This window comes from Salmo trutta, chromosome 7, assembly GCF_901001165.1.
Source record: "Salmo trutta chromosome 7, fSalTru1.1, whole genome shotgun sequence".
NCBI lineage: Eukaryota > Metazoa > Chordata > Actinopteri > Salmoniformes > Salmonidae > Salmo > Salmo trutta.
Window position 1 is genome coordinate 20,830,780 of NC_042963.1, and position 12,004 is coordinate 20,842,783.

General features: G+C 43.2%; 1 protein-coding gene across 3 annotated transcripts in view; it reads right to left on the reverse strand.

Annotated features, from left to right (window-relative positions):
- gramd2ab (GRAM domain containing 2Ab) overlaps nucleotides 1-12,004 on the reverse strand; it is a 65,415-nt gene that overhangs the window by 44,931 nt on the left and 8,480 nt on the right. Inside the window, exons 2-3 of one of the 3 annotated variants that reach the window (XM_029758352.1) lie at nucleotides 4,050-4,165; nucleotides 3,347-3,460 (exon numbers count right to left, since the gene is read on the reverse strand). In XM_029758352.1, the coding sequence (XP_029614212.1) occupies nucleotides 3,347-3,460; nucleotides 4,050-4,081 (146 nt within the window). In that variant the 5' untranslated portion in view covers nucleotides 4,082-4,165. Of the gene's footprint in view, nucleotides 1-3,346; nucleotides 3,461-4,049; nucleotides 5,617-12,004 lie in introns of those variants that run through there. The other 2 variants (XM_029758351.1, XM_029758353.1) reach the window with 2 other exon arrangements.

Here is a 12,004-nt window from a genome sequence, read left to right on the forward strand (position 1 = left end):
TGAAGCAACATTGCCACTCCTCTAAATTAAACTTGACGACATCACAATGATGGCAACGTTGTTTTCTACTCTTTATTTGTCTATGTTAGCAATGATCATATTTCCAGGCCACAATAGTGTACATTTTACGAAACAGCCATTAGCCCCCGTTCAGAAAGACTTGGTATTAACCATCAGTCACACATCAATAAGCTGCAGCAAGCGGATAACAATGGCAACGATGCGACCGAGTGACGGAGGTGCAACATAGACAACATATTTACCTAGACATAGACAACATAGACAATGGACAACAAAGTCAATAGACATCATAGACAATAGACTACATAGACATAGACAACATATTTACCTAGACATATCCAATAGACAATAGACAACATAGACAATGGTTTTGCCCACTTATTTCCCTCTTAAAGAGCTAGCTCGTCTCTCTGACCAGGTCTGGTTTTCCCTCTTTGGCTCAGTGCAGTGAGCAGACAGTATCACCACAGGGATTCTCTTTACACGTGAGACTCTCTGAGTGAGCAGAGACACAACGCCTTTGTGTGTGTGTGTGTGTGTGTGTGTGTGTGTGTGTGTGATAGCGTGCATGCGTTTTGAGTGTGTGTGCCTTTTCTGTTTGTGTGATGTGTGTGTGTGTGTATGGGGCGGAGGGGGGGGGGGTCCATTTTCATATCTAATGATCCTAACTCCCTCTGTATTTTCTCCCTCAGCACGCACCCTTCTAGGCTTTCATGTGCTGCCAGAGAGCCTGTTTATCAGTCACACTCCCAGAACAGCACAGACTACTGCTGCCTCACCGTTAGTACTGTTATTATGAGCGCTTCAGACAGATCTCCGATCACCTGAAGGGTAAATGAGCCCTATAGCATCACTTACTAACATTAAGGTGCTAAGTGGGTAGTTATCTGTAAGGAAACTCAATAGAGTCTAGCTGGTATTATAAATTCTGCCTCAACTCGCTGAAATGAACTGAATCTGAACCAAAACAACACTGGGGCAAAAGAGCTGATGTTTCATAATTCATATAATAACATAGCTGTTAAAAACAAGGTTCATTATTGGTTATACATATTATAGCCCAAGTTCTCCAAGCAGTGTATACTATAGCCACAGCACATGATATGGTATGATAGGCTGATGGTATGGATGAATTTTAGGACTATCGCGTTGTATTGTATGCTCAAGATGTAATTCAAATCAAATCCAATTGTATTGGTCACATACACATGGTTAGCAGATGTTAATGCGAGTGTAGCGAAATGCTTGTGCTTCTAGTTCCGACAGTTCCAACAATTTATGTCATTGCGAATTTGTACTCTCACTGATGCCTTCAAAATTGCTCCTGGAGGGATTTATTAAGTTATATTGTCATTGATTTCTATTGTATTATATTGTGTTGTATTGTATAGCATAGCATAGCAATGTACAGTATTATTGGACAGACAGTTAAAACCAGGACACTGTGTTAAAAGGCCTGATGTGATCTCTGACTCTGTTGGCTGTGTTCCTGACAGAGAGAATGTGACTGTCTGTCTGTTCGTCTCTGCCAGTGAGAGGTTATCCCAGGTCTGACAGTGACTGGGAGTCACAAACCAGGGTAGGTACGGGTCTATGTCAGGACATTACTCTGTAACAGTCTGTCTGTCTGTCTGTCTGTCTGTCTGTCTGTCTGTCTGTCTGTCTGTCTGTCTGTCTGTCTGTCTGTCTGTCTGTCTGTCTGTCTGTCTGTCTGTCTGTCTGTCTGTCTGTGTGTTTGTTCTGTGCACTTGAGATTCGTCACACCCATAGACAAGTTCAACTATACTGTATCAAAAGACTATGATGTAAACGGCATGTTGACAGATGGGTACAATATAAAAATGAGATAGCATTAGGAAAAGAGAGATTTTCCAGAAATACTATATAATAATTGCTAGGATAGCATGTGAAAGCTAATCCTCATCCTGAGTCAAGGAAAATGTCACAATAATTACATTTTGGGAAAAGGGTGGGTCCCAGACCTCAAGACAGCATTCGCACCTAGTCATCAACGTTGAATTACGAGGTGTGATTCTATTCTGCTCAATACCAATGTAAAACTAAATAGACCATAGAGACCTTTAACTGTCTTTGTATGCCAGGCTGCCGGCGTTTTCCAGACTTTTATTGTGTCCTAAGCCATTGGCAATTATAGCACTCCTGTATGCAGAGGAGACTGCAAGGTGGGGCAGAATGCAAGTGGGGACGTGTAGGCTACTGAAGAGGAGAAGACAGTGTTGTTGAATATGGTGATAAGAGGTGGAGATACTTTACATTTTAGTCATTTAGCAGACGCTCTTATCCAGAGCGACTTACAGTAGTGAATGCATACATTTCATACATATTTCTTTTTGTTTTTTTTGTTTCCTTACTGGCCCCCGTGGGAATCGAACCCACAACCCTGGCGTTGCAAACACCATGCTCTACCAACTGAGCCACACAGGACCATATCACTGCACATCATACTGCTAGTTGCTCATTTGCCTCCCTGTCCTTAGTCAGCGCAGCAAAGCAACGGCGGCAGACGGCAATGGCATCTTAATTACATTCTTTTCTGGTTGAGAATTGGTTTTCTGATTCAGAAGATGTCATATAAACAGATTACAATGTGATTTTCTGGTTGCTAAAAAGATGTTAAGGAAATGTCCTTATGCAACCAGTATACAACCATGATAATGACGTCATTGCAACTAGTTTTGCTCGCTGGGGGTGCGGTGTGACCAGAGTAGCCACATTAACCATGACTGACAGAGTGTGTACATCGTGACAGCATGAGGTGACATTATCCATCTGTTTATCACTCTGGAGTCTGCAGGGAGGCTGGCAACTTTCACACTACCAGTCGGATGTCTCTTCTATTTGCCCTAACAACTGCTAAAAGAACAGGGGCGGACAGACATTTTCTTGACCACTCAAAGGCAATGGACTATATCATATCCAGGATCCTTATAAGTGTCCTGCATTTTATTTTTAACCTTTATTTAACTAGGCAAGTCAGTTAAGAACAAATTCGTATTTACGATGACGGCCTACCCCGGTCAAACCCTAACCCGGACGACTCTGGGCCAATTGCACGCCGCCCTATGGGACTCTCAATCCCGGCTGGTTGTGATCAGCCTGGAATTGAACCAGGGTCTGTAGTGACGCCTCTAGCAATGAGATGCAGTGCCTTAGACCGCTGTGCCACTCAGGAGCTGTGTATGGGAAGGGAGTAGGTTGAAGTGACCCTAGTTCAGTTTTATAACCCAACAATTAAGATTAGGATTGAGAGGGTAGGGGGTTAGCTGATCCTAAATCTGTGCCATAGGTAGTGGAGATGCTTCACCTGAACTGTGGTTGGCAGTGTCCATCATCCTCCTTGGCGGCCTCTGCCAGCAACTCCAGCGGGCTCAGGACACTGATGTCATCACTCTGCTCCTGGTGTTCCATCATCTTCAGCCTGAGGGGACAGAACAAAACACAAAACCCATTCACACACTGACTAAATTATCAACAGAAACACTTCACTCAAGTACATACACATACCCTTTTCTAACTATAGTGCTGACTGGAGACAAACTGTGCTGGCAAGTGATATTTTCCTTTCACATTGCCTTTTTCAGCTACAATGGTGGATGTGTTACAGGGCCAGCTTGGTACAGCTTGGTTTCACTCTGCTCAGTGGTGTGAAAGGGCCTATAAACCCACTTTCCCAGGATATTGTCCACAGCTTCAGCTAGGTGCATAATTATTGGCACCATTGATAAAGATGAGCAAACAAGACAATATAAAATAAGCTGTATAAAATAAATAATATATTGCATGCTCTAAACAATTTGAAATGTATTTTATATTAATACAATTGCTCAGAGAAAGAGATTGTGTTTAACAAGTAATATATATATCAATTTGTTTTTAAGATAGGGGACAAAATTATCAACACCTGTTTTCAGTACTCCAGCACCCTACCCTTTGATAATGACACTGAGCCTTTTTCTAAAATGTTTTATGATATTGGAGAACACGCTGGGAGGGATCTTAGACCGTACCTCCATACATAATCGTTCCAGGTCCTTGACATCCTTCGTCTGCGCTTATGGACTGCCTTCTTCAATTCAAACCACAGGTTTTCAATGGGGTTCAAATCCGGAGACTGAGATGAATACTGCAAAATGTTTATGGTGGGTTTGGCGTTGAAAAACAGAAGCATATGCAGAAAAGTATCTCATATCTACGGTAAAATATGGTGGTGGATCTTTGATGTTATGAGGCTATTTTGCTTCCACTGGTCCTGGGGCCCATGTTAAGGTCAATGTGAAATTTACCAAGTACCAGGACATTTTTGCCAAAAACCAGGTAGTAGTATTTATTGGGTTCCCCAATTAGCTGCTACCAAGGCAGCAGCTACTCTTCCTGGGGTCCAAACAGGAAATAAAACACAACAAATAAAATACATATTAATACTTAATCTCCTGACTCTGCCTCACTCTTCAGAAACAGGAGATGGCTCCTGCCCTATGAGCCATTCGGGCTCGCATAAGCCAAGGATTTGTGCAAGGCCACCCACCTACATAATACAATACATAATACAGTGTAAATTACAATACAAAAATATATACAAATGTCTGTGTCTCTTCAAAGTCCCTTTTGTGCCATAAGGTGTTATTTTATCTGGTTTTTGAATCTGGTTTTATTGCCAGCTTGAGTTACCTGGGGTGGCAGAGAGTTCCATGTAGACATGGCTCTATTTTTTACTGTGCGTTTCCCAGCCTCTGTTCTGAACCTGGAGACTGTGAAGAGACTTCTGATTGCCGATGAGTGTCCGAACTGTGTGCCAACTGCTTGAACAGACAGTTTGATACCTTCAACACATCAACATCTAAGTGCAATATGTGCTACCCTGTTCTGGACCAACTGCAACTGACCTATGTCCCTCTTTACCGCACACAACCAGGCCTGTAGGACCTGTCTGGTCAACATAAATGTCAAGAAAGCAGAGCATGGATAGGTCTCTTACCATTTTTGCAACCATAGAGTCTATGTTTTGGTTACCTCTGTCAGGATGCTGACATTTGGCCGCAAGTGGATAACCCCAAGCACTAATCAAAATCCACAAAGAAATGGTTGACTTGTTTAATATGCTCATCTTTATCAAGGATGCCAATAACTATTTAGAAAGTGGGAAGGGTGCTAAAAATGCGAGAAAAGCACTTCTGAGGAAGAGCTAGTGACACCCACTCTCCTTAATATGTGTGGGTTATGCAATTTTACCCAGACACAATTTCCCACTTGCGCATTTCCCTTGCTGTCCCTGGACCTTTCCATTCATAAACAGTTTCAAAGGATTAGTACTCTCTGTACTCTTAGCAGATCTGAAGTCAGTGACAAATGTCGCACTGTGCAAAAGACTACTAGTGAAGGGGGGTAATCAGTTACATATCGGGATATTCATTTTAACAATATATCGTATCGTTTTGACAACATCACAATATTATTTTTCTGCTAGTTGGCTGTACCTGTGCCTAAAATCCAGTATCTTGCCTTCATAGCTTGTTCTCCATCTTCTTTTTAAATCGGGAGCCAGTTTGTTTTCAGCACTTTCATTCCCATGACTGATCAAAACTCGTTTTATTTTGTCTCTCTCTCGTCCCTCTGCAGTAGGCATATGGTGAGCAATATGATTGGAACATCGAATCACAATAAAATCACAATAATTCTATATGTATTGGAATTGCAATACATATAGAATTATTGTGATAATATCATATTGTGAGATCCCTGGAAATCTCCAGCCCTAATTGTAAAATGATGAGATCATTTTGCTTTCAAAATACATTTGCAAAAACTGCTTTCAAAACTGTTTTCACGCGATTGTATTAAGAATTGTTTAGCCAAGACTGCTTGTCTAAAAATACTACATGTTTCCCTCCATATCTATGGCTCTCGCAACTTGAATGCGCCTCGAGGAACATTTTTCTCGCATACAGCACACAACAACAGGCCGACTAGGTAAATAGTTAAACTACTCTACTATGGGGTTGCCTGATTTTGTTTTAATAACAACATTACATGGAAGAAATAGTATCACTGGAAAGTTGCATCCTAAGTGATACAGTACAGGCTTTGAATTACTTTGGACCAACTGCCAAGTGTTTTCACTGACATTTTCAACCTCTCCCTGACCGAGTCTGTAATACCTACATGTTTCAAGCAGACAACCAAAGTCCCTGTTCCCAAGGAAGTGAAGGTAACCTGCTTAAATGATTACCGCCCCGTAGCACTCACATCGGTAGCCATGAAGTGCTTTGAAAGGCTGGTCATGCCTCACATCAACAGCATCATCCCGGATACCCTAGACCCACTCCAATTCACATATCGCCCCAACAGATCCACAGATGATGCAATCTCAATCGCACTCCACACTGCCCTTTCCCACCTGGACAAAAGGAATGCCTATGTGAGAATGCTGTTCATTGACTACAGCTAAGCGTTCAACACCATAGTGCCCACAAAACTCATCATTAAGCTAAGCACCCTGGGATTAAACACCTCCCTCTGCAACTGGATCCTGGACTTCCTGACGGGCCGCCCCAGGTGTTAAGGGTAGCAAAAAACACGTCTGCCACGCTGATCCTCAACACTGGGGCCCCTCAGGGGTGCGTGCTTAGTCCCCTCCTGTACTCCCTGTTCACCCACGACTGCATGGCCAAACACGACTCCAACACCATCATTTATTTAGCTGACGACACAAAAGTGGTAGGCCTGATTATCGACAACGCTGAGACAGCCTATAGGGAGGAGATCAGAGACCTGGCAGAGCAAGACAAAGGAGCTAATTGTGGACAATAAGAAAAGGAGGACCGAACAGGCCCCCATTAACATTGACGGGGCTGAAGTGGAGCGTGTCGAGAGTTTCAAGTTCCTTGGTGTCCATATTACCAACGAACTATCATGGTCAAAACACACCAAGACAGTCGTGAAGAGGGCACGACAACACCTCAGGAGACTGAACAGATTTGGAATGGGTCCCCAGATTCTCAAAAAGTTCTACAGCTGCACCATTGAGACCAACCTGACCGGCTGCATCACCGCCTGGTATGGCAAATGGTCGGCATCTGACCGTAAGGCGCTACAGAGGGTAGTGCATACGGCCCAGTACATCACTGGGGCCAAGCTTTCTGCCATCCAGGACCTATATACTAGGCAGTGTCAGAGGAAAGCTAAAAAAATTGTCAAGGACTCCAGTCACCCAAGTCATACACTGTTCTCTCTGGTACAGCACAGCAAGCAGTACCGGAGCGCCAAAGTCTAGGACCAAAAGGCTCCTTAACAGCTTCTACCCCCAAGCCATAAGACTGCTGAACAATTAATAAAATGGCCACCGGCACTATTTACATTAACACCCCCCCCCCACCCCCCCATTTGTTTTTACACTGCTGCTACTCCCTGTTTATTATCTATACATAGTCACTTTACCCCTACTTACATTTCCAAATTAGGCAGAGTTGCAAAGAAAAAGCCATATCTCAGACTGGCCAATAAAAAGAAAAGATTCAGTTGGGCAAAAGAACACAGACACTGGACAGAGGAACTCTGCCTAGAAGGCCAGCATCCCGGAGTTGCCTCTTCACTGTTGACGTTGAGACTGGTGTTTTGCGGGTACTATTTAATGAAGCTGCCAGTTGAGGACTTGTGAGGCATCTGTTTCTCGAACTAGACACTAATGTACTTGTCCTCTTGCTCATTTGTACACTGGGGCCTCCCATTCCTCTTTCTACTCTGCTTAGAGCCAGTTTGCGCTGTTCTATGAAGGGAGTAGTACATAGTGTTGTACGAGATCTTCATTTTCTTGGCAATTTCTCGCATGGAATAGCCTTCATTTCTCAGAACAAGAATAGACTGATGAGTTTCAGAAGAAAGTTCTTTGTTTCTGGCCATTTTGAGCCTGTAATCGTACCCACAAATGCTGATGATCCAGATACTCAACTAGTCTAAAGAAGGCCAGTTTTATTGCTTCTTTAATCAGGACAACAGTTTTCAGCTGTGCTAACATAATTGCAAAAGGGGTTTCTAATGATCAAATAGCCTTTTAAAATGATAAACTTGGATTAGCTAACACAACGTGCCATTGGAACACAGGAGTGATGGTTGCTGATAATCGGCTTCTGTACGCCTATGCAGATATTCCATAACAAAATCAGCAGTTTACAGCTACAATAATCATTTACAACATGAACAATGTCTACACTGTATTTCTGATCAATTTTATGTTATTTTAAATGGACAAAAAATGGGCTTTTCTTTCAAAAACAAGGACATTTCTAAGTTACCCCAAACTTTGAATGGTAGTATGTGTCAGTTCAGTTCAGTTTACACAGCGTAACAGAGAAAGCAATTTTTGAGAATACATTTATTTGGGAATATATTTCGTAGAACAGACATGTATTCAGCTTTGTCACCTCCAAACCAAACGTTTGGTTAGTGAGAGTCACACACCTTGATGGACCCCTAATGAATTGGTTTGGCTGAACAGCTTTGGGTATCCACGCGCTAATAACTGTGGGATTCCAATTGTTCTGCTCACGAGTCGAGACAACCGCAACAACGTGTGGTTTTCTGCTTGTCATTAGTGGTTTCCTGTCAATCCACTAAACTGGCCCTGACCTGAAACAACAAAGCCCTCTTTCATTAGCTAATACCATTCTCCAAGAGAGCAGAAAGTCACTAATGAGAATAACAACAGCAGACTAGGTGGCTGTCTGAGGGAAGACAGGCATGCTAACAGTTGATTGGCTAGCATGGAATGGAGAGACAAGGTAGGTGACAGTTGATTGGTTGGCTGGGAATGGAGAAAGAAGGTAGGTGACAACTGACAAGACGGGTGGAGAAGTGACGTGAGGATCGGGCTGTCAGTTCAGCTAACAGCCCAGCTTATTGAAAAGGTGGGAAGGGGAAGGAGGGAGGGAGGGAGTGTGGGAGATAACGACTAAATATAGAGGTTGGACCATCGTTAAAAGGCTGCAGAGAGAAAGGTTGAGGCGTGGGCGCTCTCACAGTTTCAGAACCGTTAGCTTGGCAAAGCACATAGACTCCTTCGACTGGGTGAACAATGAACACATTTAGAAACAGTAATTAGCGGGCGCATCAAACAAAATACCATTGTTCCAACTTCCCTTCAGTGTTCTGAAGGAATTACACAGTTCAAACAGACGAGGAAGGCTGATTAGATGGAAGTGAATCTGAGATAAGACCACCACTGAGCTTGACCTGTCTCCATTCCATCCCATGTTTCATACATGCTTGACGCACACCAAGAACAAGGTCTTTCAACCTCCCCCTGCTGTAAAATCCCATATCACCCTAAAGCCTTTCAAGGACTTCAACTTTGTTCCTCTGAAGATGCTGAAGACCCCACATTCTTCATTGGTGTACACGATAAACACCCATTCTCGAGATATTCTTTCAAGCATTCAAAGGACAACAGTTAACACTGAAGGTTCAACCGGGGATGCCAGGCAGCGATGAGTTTACATTGAGACAGATAGGCCGACAGAGGATTACATGGCATGACAGCTAGTTGACAACGAGAGATGACAAACACTGTGACAGGTGGTGATGCAGAGTGTAAATAGCGTGGTGGCAGCAAACGGAGAAGCAGCAGAGACACAATGAGTGCCAAAAGTAACTAGGTTGATGAGTCTGTATGTGTGAGCCTTATGACATGAGAGAATGACAAATGCACACACACACACACACACACACACACACACACACACACACACACACACACACACACACACACACACACACACACACACACACACACACACACACACACACACACACACACACACACACGATTCAATGTGAAAAGTAAGTAACTACGCTCACATTCGAATTCAAAGGGCTGAATCAGCCCTACTTTAACTAGGGAGACGAGGCATTCACAGCTCTTGGTCTATCAACCCCAGATTCTGTATTCTGTACTTAGTCAATTATATCTTGCCAGGTTCCCAATCCTCACCAATGCTACCTCACCCAAGGACACTGAAGAGGAGATAATTGTGCTTTTGGAGGATGTCCAAAATGCAGCACAGGGAAAAGCTCAGGGCTGGTCCGGAGGACTAGCTGGCATTGTGTTTTCTTTAGTTGCGATGTGACTGGAGTTGGGACTGCCATGGGATAGAGTTGGCACCAGACACTGCCTGCCCGGACTGTCCGGACACAAAGGGAGTTTCATATCCCCACCATGACCTCAAAAATAGAGAAACGGTAAAATGAGACGGAATAGTGATCTTATTGTTTGAGGGAAATATTACAGGAGATGACGTTGCGGGAGGATGATGTTTTTTAATAATGGCAGTGAAAAGAGAATGGAGCAATATAAGGAACTTCCTCTCTACTGCATGCCAAGCCTGGCTCATTATTCTCTGTCCAGTGGCCCTGCACAATGGATCGACAAAGGCTTCCTTACTCGACAAAGACCAAACGCATCACCACAAAAAAAGCTCTTGGCAGTTCCGTGACAGTGATGCACATATTTTGCACATATTGTCAGTGGGCTTTCTTTTGTCCCCAGTGCTTGCAAAATCTCACTCTGCCACACAGTCACGTACGGTCGCTATGCATGCAGGTATTTTCCTCTCTCAGTCGCCATGGCAACAGCCTGAGAAAAGGCCATTCGAGGCGGGCATTTTCTTCTTCTTGTTACCGAGTTCCAAAGTGGACATGAGGAGACACCTTGTTTAATGGTCAACCGATAGAAACCCAGTGCAAACACAACCTGGGCTATATGAAGAGCGCAGGTTAACTCACGAAAGGTCAGGTAGCACACAAAACAGAGGACCTTGGGAGTGTTGCGAAACAAATCATCTGTGAGCAAGTGTAGCCTTTCCGTTCCCTTAGACAAACATGAATGCCTTCAAAAGGGAGTCACAATAAAAATTGTGCTAAACAGAACAAAGACCCACTTCTAAAAATAAATACATAGGAACAGAATTCTGATAGTGTTGAAATAGTGGATAGAAATAGTAGAGTGAATATGCCGAAATGTATTTCAGAGTAAAAACATGGGATAAGATGTGAAAAATATATAAGTCAGTCTGTTGTCGTACTATGTAAGTGTATCTGGTTTCCTGTTCCTGTCGGCTTCAGCTGTCATTAAAGTGATGCTCCAGAGCTTTTGTATATTGTCATCCAGTAGTTTTGGAAGTAGTGCTCAAAGGCGAAAACAGGTCCCTCGAAAATTGTGCACGACTGTCATCCATTTCGTATGAAATGTTCCGTACAATATGTTATGAAGTAAGTTAAGGTCCCGGACAGCATCTTTAATAAGAACAGTTGACGCCTCTCTGTCCCTTCCTTTCCTTTCTCTCCAGTCCACCCTTTTCACCCATCTCCTGATGTGATCCTATCTGCAACAGCTGCGGACATCACACACACTGCCTGAGAAGACAGGTACAAGCTCCATCGAGACAAACCATGACTACGGTTTCCATGGCTCCCTGATTCTTGGAAACCCATTTCCTGTGATGTGGCTGGGAACATAAATAGATCTAATTAGTCTCATCCCAATTTATCTTCTCTAATCACAGTGGCGTAGGGTGAAGGTGGTTTATTGGTTGATTTGGCCTTGAGTGCGGAGATCTAGGAGAGTGTCTAAGCACGGCTTTATCGATCGCAGCTTCCACAGTCATGCTGCTGGTGATGCAGGTTGACGTGTGACCACTGAAGTGTGATCGCTATGATACAGGAACTAGTTGTGTGAACATTAAAACTTTGAAACGAAATTGGGATCCTTAACGTTAAGAAAAATCCCTAAACGAAAAACACAGTGCCGTTATCACAAAACATATTATTTAAATTTGTTTAGCCTAACTAGACGATAGGCTATAAAGGGAAAGATGCGTAATTTAAATGTAGACTCAGCGATATTAAATAATTATTTATTTTTTGTTTATATTTAACTAGGCAAGTCAGTTAACCTGCAGGACCAGCAGCATGA